Source organism: Necator americanus, chromosome II (genome assembly GCF_031761385.1).
Source record: "Necator americanus strain Aroian chromosome II, whole genome shotgun sequence".
NCBI lineage: Eukaryota > Metazoa > Nematoda > Chromadorea > Rhabditida > Ancylostomatidae > Necator > Necator americanus.
In genome coordinates this window covers 5,386,600-5,405,686 of record NC_087372.1, presented here as the reverse complement: position 1 = coordinate 5,405,686, position 19,087 = coordinate 5,386,600, and the positions used below count along the sequence as shown (strand labels likewise).

Here is a 19,087-nt window from a genome sequence, read left to right as displayed (position 1 = left end):
TTAAAATGACCTAATGTTAATTGTACGCTCCCTATCATATAGATTCTTATTTTTTACGTGACGAGCGGTTAAACATATGTTTGAACGGTTGCTTCTATCATCGATTGTGTTTTGTTGTGATCTTTGTTGTGTTTGTTGTTATTTTGACTTTATTTATTCTAGTTTAGTTCGGGTAAAGTGTAGTTGGGAGAATCATTCACCAGTGGTTTTGTAGAACTGCACTCGACTTGCACTTAGAGCACAAAGATCGCTTTTAACTGTCAAATGGTTTTTTTTTGCGCTCTAAGTATAGATCAAAGGGAAAATGTAGTTGGAGGATGGAGAGGGCACTCAGTGGCGTCCGCATTTCTGAACGTTCTATCTTACTTCTTTTTTCTCTTTGTAACTTTAGTTAACATGTCCTAGATTCCCTATGACTATGCTTAGGTGTTAGGGGCCCGATTAATTTAGTTATTTACTTCCAGAAATAACAGCGGTACCGCTGAGTTGGCTCCCCTAACTTCATTGTACCCTAGATCGAGTACAGTTCAATAAGTGTACGGTTAAGGGTTGAGCCCACCCATCCATCCCTCCCTCCCTCCCTCCCTCCCTCCCCCCCTAAATACAATTAACCCCGCCATTGTTCTCTTTTAAAAGCGTCACCTGGCGAATTTGACGTGATATGGATTTCCGATGGTCAAAGACTATACGGGATCGTAGATTGCAGAAACGGGTTCGATCCCGCTCATTTCTTCCTAATCGCCCTAAAAAACGGCCCTTAAGATGCGGCTGCGATCGTTCTGGGCGCTATTTTCTACAACAAGTTCTATTGGAGCGCGCCAGCCCATCTTCCGGGCCGTTTTTACAGGAATTAGGAAGAAATGGACGGAATCACCCTCTTCCCCACCTGAGGCATGACCCAACTGGAACCCGTACCACCCAGATTCCTGATGCCTTTAAGGAACTGTACATTGACTAAACAAGTTAGTACCTTGTCTTTTCTGCAAATTATTTGAATGTATAATGTTTTCGAAATTTTGTTATTGGTACTGCAAGATCGTTAACATTGATCATGTATCAAATTCTATACAATCGAACTTTATTTCCGTTCAGTTATATTTTTGAAAAAGGCGGCATTGGTGATTTAGTCATCGTTGCTAGTCCACTCTTTGAAATATCTTCTGTCATCAGTTGTGATTGATTCCATGTGGCCTGGAAAAATCATGAGTACTATGTGTCGTATTGCTGCTACTTTTATATTACTACTACTACTTGTGAAGGATAATTTTTTTTGTCTTCTTTTTTAACATTTTCAATGGAACAAAAACTGTAGAGCCTAAGAAGAACTATGAGAGTCTAGGAAGACTAATGACTGCTTTCATATGTGCTTTGATTGCTAAAAACAAAATTTCGGCTTAAAAGAAGCTCATCAAAGTCTGTTAAAAGATTGGAGAGGAAAGACATTAATCTGTCGTTCAGGTCAGCGAAAGGGAACTCCTAATTAAATTTTCATTTATAACGAATGAAGATATACAAACGTACCACAAATCGCAAGCCTTCTTCAACAGTATGATCACGGGAAAAGTTTAGAACGACCTAAACATTTGGAAATTACGTAAGAGGACAGAAATGCAGAGTCCTTTATGGAGAATCTTTCAAAAAAGTCATTATCTTGTTTAATCCCGCGCTTTGTTCGTAATTTCAGAAAGAAACCCACCTTGGTCCCTTGTACTGCGACTGGGCTCTTCTCGGCTATATTCCTGGCTAGACTAAGAACTTCTCTGAACATGTCGTCATACGTGGCGTGAATGCGACTCACCAAATCTGAACTTTTTATAAAATATGGAAAAACGAAGGAAAAGATAAGCACAAAAAGAATTAGAGCTCTTCAGATAGCATATAAACAATTAGCATTTCCACAGAACGAGAATTTTTCTTAGTTGTCAAGAAATACTTTTGGAAATGCCATTGAACCGCTAAGAGCTTAAAGGCATCACCCCACGAATCTGGAGTGGTATGGATTTCCGGTGGAGTATTCGTATACGTGTAACTGATGCGGCTAACACGCTCTATCGCGAGTTGATCGATACTGTAACATTCCCTTTAATGGTGGAGCTATCTGGCAGGAGAGGCGGGGTTCATAAGAGCCCATGCCTTGGAGCACACGGAGGGCACCCTAGCCACCGGATACCTGCAGAACAAGGACCGACCAAGGACGCTTGGGACGACGACACCAAGGACCGCATCGCTAGCCTGAGCCTCTCGAGGATGCTCCCGACGGGGGCGAAGCCCAGATAATCTATTAGAGGTAAGGCTTTCTCCTTGCGTGGGTCGAGAGCTGCGCGACGCTTACTTACGGGATCGTAGATTATTGAGAGAAGAGGGATTCCGTTCAATTCTTCTTAATTGTCGTAGAAAACGGTCTGGAAGATACGGCTTCGAACGTTCCGGCGCACTATCTGCTGCAAGGAGTTCGATTGGAGCGCGCCAGAACGCTCGAAGCCGTATCTTCCGGGCTGTTTTTCACAGAAATTAGGAAGAAATGGACGGAATCACCCACCACTCCATAATCTACGATCTCGTATACGAATAATCCACCTGAAATCCGTACCACCTCAGATTCGTGGGGTGGTGCCTTTTATCACAAAGAAAATATTGGAATAACGTACCAAATTTGAACGCTTCATCCGCTCCAAAGTTGCGGGCAGAAAATGCAACCTAAAAAAATGAATCGTATCGCAGTATTCCAGGAAAATTAGGTAGAAAAATTGTTTTATGATTGTTGAAAATAAAAATATCCAAAGTGGTACCTCTTTCAGCCAACTTTCATTGCCACAAATTTTTGGCAAACGATTAAGGCTACCGACATCTGCAGCTAGGCCAACATCCACTTCCTGAAAAAAAAAACTACTACTGCAGATAAATAAGTTGATTAATGCGCGGGAAAAATATCGTTAGGGGGGGGGGCACTCAGTGGCACCCTTATTTCTCGAAGCTCTAACTTACTTTTTTCTCTTAGTAACTTAGGTTTACATGTCATAGATCCTCTAAGACTAATGCTTAAGCCTTAGGGCCCCGACTGATTTGATTATTTGCTTTGAGAAATAAGGGCGCCACTGAGTGCCCCCTCCCCCTCCAACGTCACCTTACCCCAGTTTGATCCTAGCGCGGTAGAGTGGCTCAACCCAACTTAAACTAACTGTGGCTCGTATCCACTTACCTTCACTGAAAAGGTCGCATCCTTGGTGCATTGACGAATGTCGCATGCTGATATGATGTCGATACCTCCACCGTAGCAAACTCCATGAATAGCCGCAATCACTGGTTTGCAGCACTAAAGGAAGATGAGCTATTCAGAAACTATGAACTAAACTCAAAACCAAAAGCAACATGAGTTTTATGGTGCAGCAAGTGGTTTCAAGATCCGCAGCATACTCTTCGCGGCGGATACCCTCGCCTATCCCGCCCTTTTCGGCTTGGGCGCCTAGCTGCACTCTAATCACATTAAAGGCATCACCCCACGAATCTGAGGTGGTGCAGATTTCAGGTGGAGTTTTCGTATACGGGATGTGAGACTACGGAGAGGGAGGTGATTCCGTCCATTTCTTGCTAATTGCCGTAAAAAACGGCTCGGAAGATGCGGCGCCGCACAAGACTGGCGCGCTCCAATCGAACCTCTTGTACAAAATGGTGCGCCAAAACAAATGAAGCGGTATCTTTCGGGCCGTTTTTTACGGCAATTAGGAAGAAATGGACGGATTCACTTCCCTCTCCGTAGTCTCCCATCCTGTATACGAATACTCCACCTGAAATCTGCACCACCTCAGATTCGCGGGGTGATGCCTTTAACCGTGCCTGTTTCCATACAACGGCTTACGTAATATTGCCCAATAAATCAGAATATTTTGGCTGGACTATAACATCAGTCCTGGACACCATTCCAAGATTCCAGTGATTTCCGGTAAGGTTACAAACTTCCTTTTAGAGTCATTGAAGGCAAAGTATCATGGAATTTTCGAAGTTTGGATGTTGTGGAGAATATAGAATTTGGGGTGTGCAGCCTATTCATTTGTTCTACTTGAATTTGTTGCTGAAGAGATCTCATTGATCTTTGACAGCTCGCTCGTGGACGGGGCGCTGTGGCGCGTTATTACGTACCTTGTAGGAAGTAATGTAGTTTCACACGCCGTTTTTCAAGTAGATTAAAGGAAATAGACCACGGTTGTCCTCATAACCTACACCCTGAACACTACATTCCATTCCGCGAACATGAGAGATGTAAACATTGAAAATTTCATGATGCAGCTTTGAGATCACCCGGTTTACCTCCAATGTCCCCAAAAATAGAGAACTTTTTGAAACTCGACGTCATTGTTTCGGATAAGTCTAGCAATGATAACTAACCCTTCACTTTTTTTTTCTTTTGTTGCAAAGCTAGACAAGCAGACATATAATGGAACTCATCTCATATTTAGTCCTGTTTCTGAATATTCCTGAATAGGTACCTCTTCAATATTTGTGAACGCTTGTTGCATTTTCTGAATTTTTCTGCGAATTTGTCTTGCTTTCCTTGCAACGTCGTCGCCTTCTTCTAGGGTTATGAGTTCGGTTAGACCACCATCTGCAAAGATTTCAAATGAATCCAATCCTCTTAGGACAGAAACTCCTTTGGATTACGGTAAAACCTAAGGAAATACACACCTTTGAGATCGAGACCAGACGAGAACGCTTTTCCTTCGCCGCTCAAAATAATAACTCGGCAATTTTCGTCAATGTCTAGTTTCTTGAACACGTCTTCGATTTCGCTGGAAGAAAGAAGAAACTGTTGGAAATCTTGAGTCTCATTAAGCTTCAAGAAGTCAACAAGAGTAAATTTTGTTGTTGTTTAAAATAAACAGATTCATCTAAGAAAAATACAAGTGGAGTTTTTTTTTCCATTTTGACACATAAAATAAATAGTTTGGCAACTGTAGTCGTTAGAGACAATTTTTTTTTCTTAAACTTTAGATTATTGTCAGGTGCAGTAAGATGAATGATGAAGTATTAGTGAGAAATAAGTCTAGAAATGATTTTAGAGGCTAGATTGACTTCCAAAAAAAAAAACTACTCGCCAAAACGTAACTCTATTTCACCACCTCTTATCCTACCTCCAAATTTTCTGATTAAGCGCATTCATCTGACGTGGGCGGTTTAGTTTTACGCTGACCACGTATTCACTAACGAATTCCACTCGAAGATGCTCATAGTTGTAGTTCATGCTGAATCGGCTACAAAATAATAATAATACAAGTATAAGTGTTTAAAAATTAATTATAATTAAGGAAATAACTCAAGTTAGGTGCTACTCGAGTATGATCTGAGAGTATGAGAAATAAACAAGGAAAGAACAGCGAGAAAACACGAATATGGATAACCGAATGGTGGATAATGAATAGGGATTCGGAGATGAGAGTGAAATTTTAGAGAAATACTATATTTGCATAGAATCTACTTGATGTTAGGAGTAATCAGGCTGAAAACTGAATGTTTTTGGTGGTCAACCGTTGCTTGTCAACCAAGCGTGAATGTGCGAGTCCGTCGATTGATAAGCGATCAATTATGATCAGAGTAGAGCGTAGTATCGCTCTAAACATCACCTTTTCACTAGTTAAATATGTAGCAAACAAATTTATTAGTAAGTAGGTCAACTTGTAGCAATGGCATTGGGAACTGTAGCCATTGGAAGATCAGATTAGTTGTTATTGTTACCTGATTCTTCCATATTTTTGAATTGGAGTTGAACTTAACTTTACTGGAAATTATTTCTCGAAGAAAACACAGCATGGAAGAATTATTATGATCATCCCCGTGGCTCCTGAGATCAATTTCCCAGCAGATAAATCTGGCAAACAAAGTTACTAGAAGTACTGCCGATTTTTTTTTTGTAAAAAAAAAGAAATTCTACCGATCCACCTTTTTTCTGCATTTTCATCGTAACATTTTTTCTCTCTTTTCGCTTTTTGACATTAGATCAACAAAAAAAATTGCTTTATGACGGCGATGCATAATTCCAGCTAAGCGAAGACGAAGAAAAAAATTTATTAGGAATACATTTCCCTCCGAATATCTGCAGGTACAGATTAGCGGAATTGATTCGCAGATAAATGCGGTCCTAGCATATTTTATACTTTGCGAGGATATAATTTCAGAAAAATACATTTACAGCTAGATATTCGTGCCTGCCAAAAATCTTACTATAGTCAGAAAATTTATTTTTGATGCTTATTGTGTTGCGCTTATTCATCCATTTAAAAAAAAGAAACGTAGGAAAAACATTGAAAGCCTAAAAAAATTATTTCGCGGGTCCATGGTCTATGGTCCTTTCAAAATTCAGCATAACAATGTTCTGAGTGAAATGGCTTGCCATCAATTTTCTTTTGTTTCCGTTTGCAACAGAAATTATTTTCCGTTGTTGAATTTTCTTTTACATCCGTGCATAGTCGACTTTAAACAATTAGTGATATTTTTTGAGTTGCAGACTTTTGCTCTTCAGCTCTCATGAGCGCTATGGTTGTTTGGGAGTTTAAATTCAAACACACGTGCAAAAAAAGTGTATGGTTTAAGAATCTTGCAGTTAAATTGGTGTTAAAGTTGGTGTTAAAGAGTTTGTCTCAATTTCTGGCAACTTCCAGAAGTCTGGTGCCGTTTGTGCTGGATATGGATGTGGATCACACAGATTCCCACCAGTGATACCTCTTAGTTGTCTTCTACACTTTTTTTTGTTTCTTGCACTTTTCCTCTTATTACTAATCTTTTCTTTCTGTTAAAGGCATCACCCCACGAATTTGGGGTGGTGCTCGTTTCAGGTGGGTTATGTCTATACAGAGTCGTAGATTACGGAGAGAAGGGTCCATTCCGTGTATTTATTCCTAATTTGCGTAAAAAACGAGGCGGAAGATTCTTCGAGCGTTTCGGCGCGCTATTTTCTACAAGGAGTTCGATTGGAGCGCGCCAGCCCTTTGCACGTGCCGCATCTTCCTGGCCATTTTTTTACAGCAATTAGGGAGAAATGGACGGAATCACCCTCTCCACAATCTCTCCATAATCTGCGACCCCGTATAGGAACTCTCCACCTGAAATCCGCACCACCCCACATTCGTGGGGTGGGGCCTTTAACTGGGTGACTATCACTCTTCCCCTCTTTTGGACCCATGAGGCCTGGTTCACTCAATGAAGCTCATTTACTAACAAAGATGTTAACTTATAAAGATAACTAACTATTAAAGATTAAAAGTACTATTTTGCGGTTATATCTTACTATCAGTTTTTTCCGTCATATTACCCTCTCTCTCAACTATTTCTGTATAACTTCCTCTTACTGACTCCCAAATCTCTAGCTGGTTTAGTCTTGACTTCCGCCTATCCATATTGCGGAGGTTAGTCGTTTGAGGATCTGGAAAGTTGGTGAATCTTGCTAAAGATACGTGAGATTCGCCAGAGTCGTACAAGGTCCCAACGAGCTTTTTTCCGTTCTGCGCTAATTTGGTCATTCAAACCCTGATATGTAGATTAATTCACCGATCCCTAAGCTTTCTGCATTGGGGAACAGATGTGATAAAAGGTTTTTTCGCTTTCTGTTGTAGGAGAACGTGTTATCCGCCAAAAAAGGACGCACCACTGGTGTATGTGAAAAAATAGATAAGCTTTTTTTTTTGAAACAGGTGACTGATATTATTAGCTGATGCAGGTTGCTGGCGTCTTCGCCTGGATGAGTCGTTCTTGAGGATAGATACCTCTGCCACACCTTCTCCATTCACAACAAAGGATCACATAGAATCCATGCATTCGTCGCTCTTCCATATTATGGAAGACTTGAAGTATTGCTCGAAGTGCCTGTCGACGCTGAGTGCCCTCAACCACCTCACTCGACAATCACGTGCAGTTCAGCCTGACAAGACGAAAAGTTTTTGGTAAGGATTCCGTTCTACCTCTAGGCATTTGACCTATTTAGGTTGATCATTGACGGTTCACTAGACAACATCTCTTTCTAGCCATATTAGGGTAATTTCGGTTAAATTTCGGTTATTCGGTAATTTCGGCCATTTAAAGGCATTCAACGCTGGCGCGCTCCAGTCGAACTCCTTGTAGAAAATAGTGCGCCAGAACGCCCGAAGCCATATCTTCCGGGCCGTTTTTTACGGCAATTAGGAAGAAATGGACGGAATCACCCCCTCTCCATAATCTACTATCCCATATACGAATACTCCACCTGAAATCCCTACCACCTCAGATTCGTGGAGTGATGCCTTTAACTGTATAGGTGCTCATATGGTACACTCCAATGGTTCGTTTGCGTTTTGCAGAGTTAAGGCGGCCGTGAGTTTGACCGCCGTGGCAGTCAAACTAATATATGCGAACTCTCAGAAATAATAAACTCATACACATTTCTACTCATTATAATATGACTGCAATCAGCGAAAACATCAGGATGTATGCTTCAATAAAATTAGTTCATGGATTTTTGCTATGAGAAACTGACATGGGACTTTTATTTCAAGCCATTTTGTTATGGTCACGTTTCGGTTATTATGAATGTACTCTTTTAAATCTCTCAAACTAAAATTAATTAAACAAACTGCAGCGGTCCAAATAAATCAAACTTGATCAAATGTTCGACTTTCGATAAAGCTCGGCACATTATTGATTTTTAATTAGCTGTGCGTGAGGTTGTTTTCAGAGGCATCACTCCACGAATCTGAGGTGGTATGGATTTCAGGTGGAATATTCGTATACGGGAGAGTAGATTATGGAGAGGTGGGTGATTCTGTCCATTTCTTCCTAATTGCCGTAAAAACGGCCCGGAAGATACGGTTTTGGGCGTTCTGGTGCACTATTTTGTACAAGGAGTTCGACTGGAGCGCGAGAGTCTTGTGCACGCGCCGCATCTTCCGGGCAGTTTTTTACGGCAATTAGGAAGAAATACACGGAATTACCACCCTTTCCATAATCTACTATCCCCTATACGAATACTCCACCTGAAATCCGTACCACCTCAGATTCGTGGGGTGATGCCTTTAATTAATTTTATCTGCTGACGTTTCGGCTTATCGTCTTCTTCCGAGCCTGAAATAGGCGATTCAATTCCCATTCTAAGCGATAAAATCGCTCCACAACTAAGCAGACGAACTTTAAGCCTGCTTTTTCAACCACTAACGTAGCGACTGCACTAAATGCTCATCTTAGATCGGAGACACCTAGAAGGAACCACTGACCGATCGATCACGTAATCGAATGATTCGAATGTCTCATTCGGATCGAGAAGAGTCATCCGAGATATCTCACGAGTTCCCGGGTTAGCGACACACATTCGGCGAATGTTCGCCATTCGCGATTATTCGCTTATATCGCCAATTGAGTCGCCCATTTCAGGCTCTGAAGAGAGCGATTAACCGAAACTATAGTCAATAAAATTGATTAACAACAACCTTGTGCACAGCTGATTAAAAATTAAGGCGAAATCACACCATATCAAATCTGGACCTTCGTGTTCCTCGGAATGCTGTGTAATTCACAGGATATCGGAAACTCATCCTGTGGACTACATAGAGACCAACTATTTAATTAGCCAGGCGAAAATAGCTGTCAATTCTACCACTTGCAGCGCTAGGCTAAACAATTAACATTGGAGCCTATTTTAGTGACTTCGAGATCCATAAAATTCGGATTTCAACGGCTAATGAGAAGTTGCGGCTGACGAATGCTACCACTGCAGCTAGGCTGTGATTTATTTCTACGAATAAGCATGGAATTATTCTTTCTTCACCAACATTTCTATCCAGCAAGATTTTCGTCTCCTTGTGATTTTTTGGATCCCTATGCTCCCAAACAACGACCTACATCCCATTGTTCCTTTCACTGAGATACATAGGTTTTATGACTGCTTGTTCTCATTAAGCTTGTCTTCATGTTTCATGTCAGCTCATATTTCGTCAGTTGTCTGTTTTTTATGATAATGTTTTCCAATCAGGAAACTTGAGAACAGGTTTCTCTTACAATTCTGTTCGTTGGAACTAATCAAGAAACATTTTACAATTTTTCTTTTTCGCTCAAAAAATGTAAGAACAAGTCTCCTTTTTTATGTTTTGCGGAACAGATCAAAAACATTTTGCAGTACTTTTATCTTCGTGGAGATATGGGTTATCGACTAAGCATAATTCGATACTTTACACAGAATATTTAACTGCTCTTTCATCAGCATGTCTATTACTTAACAACCACCGAGGGTCTGTTTTTCAAATTTTAAGGTTACTTTGGAGGTTTTCTTAAACGAAAACATTCGAAGATTGTAAAGTCTTCGTGTTTTCTGAAGAATACAAAGAACCGGGAACACTACATCACCTTTCCAAGTTCTTCTCATGCACTTTCTGTTTGTTTTCATTGACTTGAAATATAAGAAGTTCTGTTCTATTTGCAAGGTGATGTGAAAGGGTTCATTGGTACCTGTTTTTTACGAACTTACAAATGCTACGAATATGAATGAAAAAGATCTCTCTTGCGGGGCGGAGCCTCAGCATTTATGAGAAAAACCAAAATATCCTGTCGTCATGCAGAACTTCCTTAGCATACTCAGTATGTAGTATGCTAAGGAAGTTCTGCATAACATGCATGCGTGTAGTATGTTTCATTGTTCTAGTTTTCCCTTTTTCCTTCTGCATTTGTTGCTAGATTTACCGAAAAATAAAAGAAAGCATATCATTCTGCAAAGATTTCATCGCAGATTTTCATTTATTCAAAGGCCAACAAATTCTCCTCAACAGTTTTGTCAAAATCTTTCAATAACCCATTTTAGCCACATTACTGTAAAACCGCTAATTCTTCGTCAGAACTCCAGATAATTCCGAAGGACAAATGATTTCTGACGTGGATATATTGTTTGAAACGTAGAAACGTAATAGTTACATATTCGTAATTTACATACTATTGCGAACATTTTGATATCTCTCACATCTATAATTTCATGACCCTGAAAATGTTGTGAATTTGTCTAAAGCAACATGTTTGAGGACGGGTGTGGCGCAGTCGGTTAGAGATCCGTTGCAGCCACACGTTCGAGGGTTCGAATCCGCCCTAGTGCTCACCAAGCTTTTCATCCCTTCGGGGTCGATAAATTGGTACCAGACTTGTCTGGGAGGATAAAAACAGTGACTTGATGCATCGTCAGCCCCGTAAGTCATTGTATAGGTCAGTTACACGTTCGTAAACCTCAAGCAATTCTGAATTGAAGTGAACGTGGAGGATCCGAAGCGGATTGATTCACGCCAGACACTTTATCCTTTATTCACTAGAGCTGAATGAGTACCCGGCTGGCCCCGCAAGTCATTGTATAGGCCAACACGCATTCCAAAAACCTCAGCGATTACGAATTCCAGTAATACGCGTTGGCGCATCCAGTGGATTGAGACGCCAGTGACATTATCCTTTCTTTAACATCTTTCAACTTCATAAACAGTAGAAATTAGTAGCTTGAATTTTTTTTCCTTCAGAATCCGCAGGAAAACTATGCGTTGTGAGAAGCACTTGTCTCTTGAGTTCTTAGCTGAACAAGCTTTTCTGTCTTTTTGCAGCTAAAATTGGCACGTCAGGCAGGCATGTCTACAGCCTTGTAGCGGTCGGACTTCGCCTTGGAGACTGCTTTCTTAGCCTCCCTTTTTTCGCTAGGTAAGCACCACAATATTCAGATTAGCCATGAGAGCTTATATTTGGACATCTTTTCACGAATTGCTGCCCGAACGTCCTCGTTCCAAAACCACGCAGCCTTTTGTACATTGGGCTTACCTAGAGTCGTTTCTTCCAGAGTGTTCTTCGCGGTCAAGCGTGTGACGCTGGAAGTAGATGACCACACTTCCTCCACACTGCAATTTGGGCTGGGAAGTGTAGATGGAGCCGCGGACGCGGAGAATACCTCCTTTTGATCCTTCAGATTTCACGATTTGATGCCCTGTGTTTCAGTCTTTGGATGTCCCTTCCTTGTACGGAAGATTTTCAAGTCGATGGCGAGCAAATGCGGTTAGGCGACAACATGGTCTGTAGGGATGACTTTCGAATCTTGAAGAAGTCGGTGATCTCGTCGGCGTAACATCCAGCAATCTATTTCTGTTTCACGACCGTCGTAATGTACGTGATCAAATGCGATTTTCTTTCCTAATACTGCGTGTTAGCAATGATGGAGTCGCTTACAACGGCGTACTCCAGGATTCGCAGGCCGTCGTCATTAGGAGCTCCATAGCCGTATCCTCCATGGCAACTCTTGAAGTCCTTTTTCCGAGACATGTCCGCTGAAGTCTCCTCCGATTAGAAGCACTTCCTCGCCTTGCAGGGATTGGACGTACTGCTCCAGATCTTCCAAAAAACACGTCTTCTCTTCTTCACTACAGCCCACATGTGGCGCATAAGCAGAGACGATTCGCAATTCCACTTCTCATGCATCTACTTTTGCAGCCATTATCGATAGCGATCCGATAGACGACCCACCGTCTTGGCATATGTTTATGCACAGGGCGTCGTCTCTGCTTATGCGACATAGGTTTTTGGACGCTGTTTCTAAATGTGCTGTTCAATATGACACCAACGCCATTGCGATTAGATGTGCCGTGGTAGATGAGCTTGTAGCTATCGCCTAATTTTCTTGACTTGGAGCCTTTCAGCGAGTCTCCTGCACACAACAGTGCTCGCTCCCGGGGGACGCCCTAGGTTCTGAAGAACACATAGTAGACATTAGCAGTATGACGTGAAGGGGGTGTTGTCCTCGGTTGCCTTGTCGCAAAAGCAAGCTAGCAGGCTGGCTTGGAATTGTCGGAGCCTCACCCTTCACCTAGCTAGCCATGCCCTAAGACCGGCCTACTAGCCGGGCACCTTTGTGGCATGGTTGAACCTGCCGATACGAAGTCTCGCCAACATGGCTATTATCGCCTTCCACAAACTCTGTTATCGACTCCAAGATCAACACCATTCAATCTTTCAATTCACTGATCTTTTCCTCTCGAAAAAAATATCCACTCAGTATTTGGGGAAATCTTCGATGGTTTCCAAAAAAAAGGAACTTTTTTGTAAAATCAAGCGAAAAGTTTTCATCTTTACAGGTTCAAAACTGACCAGCTTAGACAAATTGTAGAAAAAATTTAAAAAGTTCATGTGACCTGAAACTCTCCAAATTGATATATCAACGAAAGCCACAGCTCATTTGCTTACGATTTACGAACTTTCAAAGACCACAATAAGCCGCATAAAACGCCGCTGTTGCAATTTTAGCTGCAAAAAGACAGAAAAGCCTGTTCAGTTAGGAACTCAACAGACAAGAGCTTCTCACAACAAATAGTTTTCCTGCTGATTTTGTAGGAAAAAAATTTTCTTTCATTTCATTTCATTTCATTTCAAGATACTAATGTCTACCGTTTGGGTAGGGGAAGCATGTTGCTTTATACAAATTTACATTTTCAGAGCCATGAAATTATAGCTGTGAACGAACGTGTAACTGGCCTGTACAATGACTTCCGAAGGTCAGCCGTTGTGTCAAGTCAGAAGTTTTATCCTTCCAGACAAGTCTGGTACCAATTTATCGACCTCGGAGGAGTGAAAGGCTTGGTGAGCACTGGGACCGATCCCTACCTCTGATCGATCGTGCAGACACGGAACCTCTTACCGACTGCGCTACACCGCCCTATTATTATTATTATTATTATTATTATTATTATTATTATTATTATTATTATTATTATTATTATTATTATTACTTACTTAGATACTTAGATACTTAGATGGCCCGTCTTCACTCGACGTGCGGGCCCCAGCATCTCTTCCACTCGTTTCGTTCCCTCGCCATTGTCATCCAAGATGTTCTCAAGCTTCGTGAGTGACGTTGACGAGGTCCTTGAGCCGTATCCAGCTGAGCTCTCAGCTGGTCCATCCGTGCAGCGAACACGTCACTCCATCTCGTTGGCGGTCTCCCTCGGGGGCGTTTAGCGTCCCTTGGGATCCACTCTAGCGTTCTTTTAGTCCATCTATCGTCGATTCTTCTCATGAAGTGACCGGCCCATCTATGTTTTGCTTTCGATACATATTCCGCTGGGTCGCGAAGACGGGACATTCCTCTTAAGTCGGAGCTACGAAGACCGGCAAGGTGTTGTGTGCGCCGGTTAAACTTCAGGAGACATCTCTCAAGGGCTCTGTGGGTAGTAAGTAGCTTCCTAGACGTGGCCGCGGTGTCTGCCCACGTCTCCGCTGCGTAACAGAGCGCTGGAAGGACTGTCGAGTCGAACAGATGGGCACGAAGATCATGGTCCGTCAGTTGGTCCGTAGCTTCCCTGACGGCTGCGAATGCTGCCCATGCTGCTCTCATTCTTCTATTCAGTTCTTCCTTCAAGTCGTTTTCCATGTTCATAGAACGTCCGAGGTATACGTATGACGGAGTTTCCACGATTTGGGAGCCTTCAAGTTGTACTCCTCCGTCCTCGCAGTGCGCGTTCTTCATGAACTGTGTCTTTTTTCTGTTTATTCGTAGTCCTATTCTCTTCCCTGCTTCGTTCAATTCGTTGAGCATCGTTTCTGCTTCATTGGTGCTGCTCGAAAAGAGAACGATGTCGTCCGCGAAACGAAGGTTCGAAAGAAATCTTCCATCAACACGTATGCCCCTTTCTTCCCAGGATAGTGATTTCATTATCCATTGCAAGGCAGCCGTGAACAGCTTCGGCGATATAGTATCGCCTTGTCGTACCCCCTTTCCAATAGGTATGGTGAGAGGGCGGTGGAAAAGCTGTATCCTAGTCGTGCATCGTTCGTAGCAATTGGCTAATGTCCTCACATACGACGCGTCCACACCTTGATCGACCAGCGCTGACAGTATTGCATTCGTTTCTACGCTGTCAAAGGCTTTCTCATAGTCGACGAAGGTTAGAACAAGGGGCAGGCGGTATTCCCGGCAAACCTCTATGACCCTCGACACGGTCTGGATGTGGTCCAAGCAGCTGAACCCTTGGCGGAATCCAGCTTGTTCTTGAGGCTGGGCTTCATCCAGCGTCCTAGATATGCGTGTGAGGATGATCTTGGTGAATACTTTGTATAACACGCTCAGCAAGCATATCGGACGGTAGTTCCGAAGGTCCTCTCGGTCACCTTTCTTATGGATAAGAACGGTTCGCGAGGTCTTCCACTGGTCTGGGATCCTTTCTTTCTGAAGATAGGATGTCATGTGCGCTGCTAAGATTACATGAAGCGGATGGCCACCAGCCCGAAGAAAGTCTGCTGATATAAAATCAGGTCCGGGGGCTGTGCCAGGTTTCATGCTCTTGATAGCGACTCGTACTTCCGAAGGGAGAATCCGTGGTGGAGCATCGCCAGTGGGGATGATTAGGCTTGACACAGGAGTTGATGAACGGAAAAGGTTCGAGTAGAACCTCTCCGTAATGATTTCCATCTCACGACGAGAAGACGTGCGAGTCCCGTCTTCGCTCAGCAAGGTTGCTAGCGGAATATTATATTCGCGGAGGTCCCTGCGGCACTTCTTTAGACTCGTTCCTCTTTGTGCTGCTTCTAGAATCTTCTTCTGCCTGTACTTCAAAAGATCCTCCTGCAACGCTTTTCTGCAGCTAGTGTTTGCTACTAACCGCTCAATGTGCGATGCATTCGGATCAAGCCTCAAAGCCCTTCTTCTTCCTAACAATTCCTTGGTGGTCTTCGAAATTCGATCCAAGTTTGTCGTGCGCGACTTCGAGGCACGTTCAGCACAGGCTCGTAATCCTCTGAGCAGCATCTCGTAGTCCACGTTTGGGTCCTCCTCGATGTGCCAGTCACCTTGGGACAGGGAGTCCTCGAGTACGCAATCGTCGTAGACGACTTCTTTTCTCCTTCGTTGCCGATAGCAGATGTTCTTTTCAATCGTGTGGCTAAGTCGTATTTTCGCACGAAGGAGACGGTGATCAGAACCACTACAAAAGGATGGTACTACTGAGACGTCAAGTAGACACCACCTCCGGTTGGTGAGTATGTGGTCGATCTCCGCACGAGTCGCGCCATTGGGCGATTCCCATGTCCACCGACGATGATCTTTTTTCATGAAAAGAGAGTTCCCATGAAAGAGGCGAGCGGCGGACAACAGCCCGGCGAGACGATTGCCATTTTCATTCCGGTCCCCTAGTCCAAATCTTCCAATCCTGTATTCCTCTTCTGTGACCTTTCCTAGTTTTGCGTTGAAGTCTCCGACAACGAATTTGTAAAAGGACTTCTCGTTGTGGACTACTTCCTCCAGCTCCTCGTAAAACGCGTCCAATTCGGAATCATCAGCTGCTGATGTTGGTGAATAGCAGTTGATGATACTGATGGATTTTTGGCGCAGAGGGCGGAGGCGAAGAATGGCCAGACGAGGTGACAGGATCTCGTGAGAATCGACGAGATGGACGACAGATGGGTGCACAACGAAACCAACACCGCCTACATTTCGCGACGGAACCTTCTCTCCACGAATGACGAGTGTACCGTCATTCATCTGTCGTACGTCGCTCCTTCTGCACTTGGTCTCCTGCAGAGCAATCACGTGAAATTTGATACGCTCTGCAGCTCCGAGAAGGGCATGCAGGTCGGCGTCTGTGGAAACTGTTCTCGCGTTGTAAGTACACAGTCTGAGACAGTCTCCATGGCGAGTCGTGCGTGTGTCGCCTTGGTCCAGAATCAATGACGTCCTGAGCAACCTGAGATTTGATCGCCTCTCACCGGTCGCCATACCGTCCGACGTCTGAGACGGCAGGGCCCAGTGTGCAGGGTACTGAGGCAGTGAATATGCTGGAGTGGCAAAGAGACTTTTCCCCAAACTAAGCAGCCATGCCACGGCAAGCTTAGCTTTCACCACAGGTCGTCGCCCAATCTATATGGATCAGGGAACCACCTTGCGACATTTTGCCAAGACGGTGGTGAATCTTAGCAGTGGTTTACTCTTAGCTAGGCTTCCGATTCCGAGAAGTCGGAATGTTGGATGTGTCGAACTCCTTCTCAGCTTGGGAGACCCTGCCGGAGGACGAACCTCCGCTGTGCATCGCAGTTCGACGCCCAGTGTCACCTCCACGCCACTATGAGGCGGTAAACCGTTGTGGAGGTTATTATAATATGCTGGAGTGGCAAAGAGACTTTTCCCCAAACTAAGCAGCCATGCCACGGCGAGCTTAGCAGCCATGCCACGGCGAGCTTAGCAGCCATGCCACGGCGAGATATTATTATTATTATTATTATTATTATTATTATCATTATTATTATTATTATTATTATTATCATTATTATTATTATTATTATTATTATTACATATTATGTACATTATATATTATATATATATATATATATATATATATATATATATACATATATGATATCTACTTCAAGGCATCATTGGGACGCAATTATCTGGGGCTCGGCCTTGCTGATGTAGAACCACAGGTAATTTTTTCAAAAATGTTTAAGTGGTAGGATTTAAGAGTTCTAGTTGTACCCTGTCGATAGAGCTCTCAAACACGAATCTACTGATGTATATATTTTGAAATAAAGATCAAATTTAGTCGTGTTATGAAAAAAAACGCGGGTTCGCGTTCGTTTTCTGTCGAAGAGTTGGCAATTTTACTGTATGTACTGAGGCGTGAAAATTTCATCCAAAAATAAAAATTTGAGCTGTAAAGAAAGGAAATTCCAAGACGGCTTGACACCTAAATGCTGCGGTTGATGTGCAACAATTAGGAAATATTTTGTTCCAGCATAAAAGTAAGTTTTTTTCCCTACAGTCAGGTCTTTTCTTTACATTTTTTTTCAATCACTCCTTGGTTGGTTCGAGCATTATGTTTGGTTTTGGTGTGGCAAGAAAAAAACATTTCTAGTTCAAAGGAGTTTCGTTAAATGTGGGAGGGTTTTAATTAAAATTTCCTGTGTTTTTTTTTTTAACGAATCATTCAAATTTCCGTTAATATTTTTCCGATGGGCACATAACATCCTTTCCTCTCTGATCCTCTGTTTTTATACATATGGTAGAAAAAAATAAATGGGGATATAATCCTCTACCCGAAATTCCTCTTCCGCATTTTTTATTGCTTTGTCGATTCCGGTCGCTCACTGCTCCGTTAATGGTTCTTATGACGGAAACTGCCCGAAAAGGAAATATCACCCCATAATCTACCAGCGGCAGCGCCTAACTTCCTTCACATAATTTTGGTGGATTTCCTAAGGAATGGCAAAAAAAACACGATTCTTTCTGCATAGATTTGTCCTTATTTTCTAGGAACATGTTGAGATGAGGTTTAAGCATTTTAAATGTTGCCAATAAGTAACCTTACTTGTTGTTATTGTTTATTTTCAGAAATTTATATTAGATTATTTTTGTGTTTTATAATGGGTAGTAATAATAATTACAATCGTAATATATTATAGGTTTTTAGATGATAAAATAAAATAATTGACTGCTACTAGAACTAGGATGTGTAGCGCAGTCGGTTAGAGGTTCCGCTTCCTGCACGATTGATTTGGGGTTCGAATTCGCCCTAGTGCTCAGCATGCCTTTCATCCCTCCAGCAGTCGATAAAATGGTACCAGACCTGTCTGGAAGGATAAAAACCTTGACTTGATGCATCGTCAGCCCCGTAATTCATTGTATAGGCCAGTTACACGTTCGTAAACCTCAAGCAATTCTGAATTGAAGTGAACGTGGAGGATCCGAAGCGGATTGATTCAAGCCAGACACTTTATCCTTTATTCACTAGAGCTGGATGAGTACCATTTTTTGATACTACGACTTGGCGACTCGAATTTGTATATTCGAAACTCATTTTTTGAAATTTTTCTAGTGGTCCTAGGATCCCGGTGCTTCCATATTTTGTTTCCCTACTTACTGCGATCGGAGGGTGTCGTTACGCTAATAATAGTTGTACTATATATACCTGAATGTTTTAAAGAAGCATTAAGACGTAAATATTGATGAGTGTGAGGAATAGGGCTTAGAAAAAAAACCACAGAAATTTTATTTTACAGAACACTCTTTTCAACCGCTTAACTCTAGTGAACTCGTGATTGTTCTGCTATTATATTTATTTTTTGGCTATATTTTTTT

General features: G+C 42.4%; 3 protein-coding genes across 4 annotated transcripts; 1 reads left to right on the top strand and 2 right to left on the bottom strand.

The window, feature by feature from the left end:
* Positions 1-1,092: 1,092 nt before the first annotated feature.
* On the bottom strand, positions 1,093-9,343 carry RB195_016925 (uncharacterized protein; the record flags this gene model as incomplete). 2 transcript variants are annotated; one of them, XM_064183676.1, is made up of 10 exons in its annotated part: positions 1,093-1,191; positions 1,522-1,575; positions 1,697-1,803; positions 2,649-2,697; positions 2,790-2,873; positions 3,200-3,313; positions 4,485-4,600; positions 4,681-4,784; positions 5,127-5,237; positions 9,231-9,343. In XM_064183676.1, the coding sequence occupies 10 exons, from the start codon at positions 9,341-9,343 to the stop codon at positions 1,093-1,095; spliced, it is 951 nt and encodes a 316-aa protein (XP_064039557.1). The 2 variants fall into 2 exon arrangements, with proteins under 2 accessions (XP_064039557.1, XP_013291904.1); XM_013436450.2 differs by lacking the exon at positions 9,231-9,343 and having other exon boundaries at positions 5,127-5,236.
* On the top strand, positions 7,798-13,756 carry RB195_016924 (uncharacterized protein; the record flags this gene model as incomplete). The annotated part of the gene is made up of 5 exons (XM_064183675.1): positions 7,798-7,928; positions 9,657-9,737; positions 11,968-12,040; positions 13,456-13,514; positions 13,642-13,756. The coding sequence occupies 5 exons, from the start codon at positions 7,798-7,800 to the stop codon at positions 13,754-13,756; spliced, it is 459 nt and encodes a 152-aa protein (XP_064039556.1).
* Positions 13,757-13,783: 27 nt separating this feature from the next.
* RB195_016923 (uncharacterized protein) lies at positions 13,784-17,176 on the bottom strand (the record flags this gene model as incomplete). Its single annotated transcript, XM_064183674.1, has 2 exons — positions 13,784-16,870; positions 17,027-17,176. 2 exons carry the CDS (start codon positions 17,174-17,176, stop codon positions 13,784-13,786), a joined length of 3,237 nt encoding a protein of 1,078 aa, XP_064039555.1.
* Between the last annotated feature and the right edge of the window lie 1,911 nt (positions 17,177-19,087).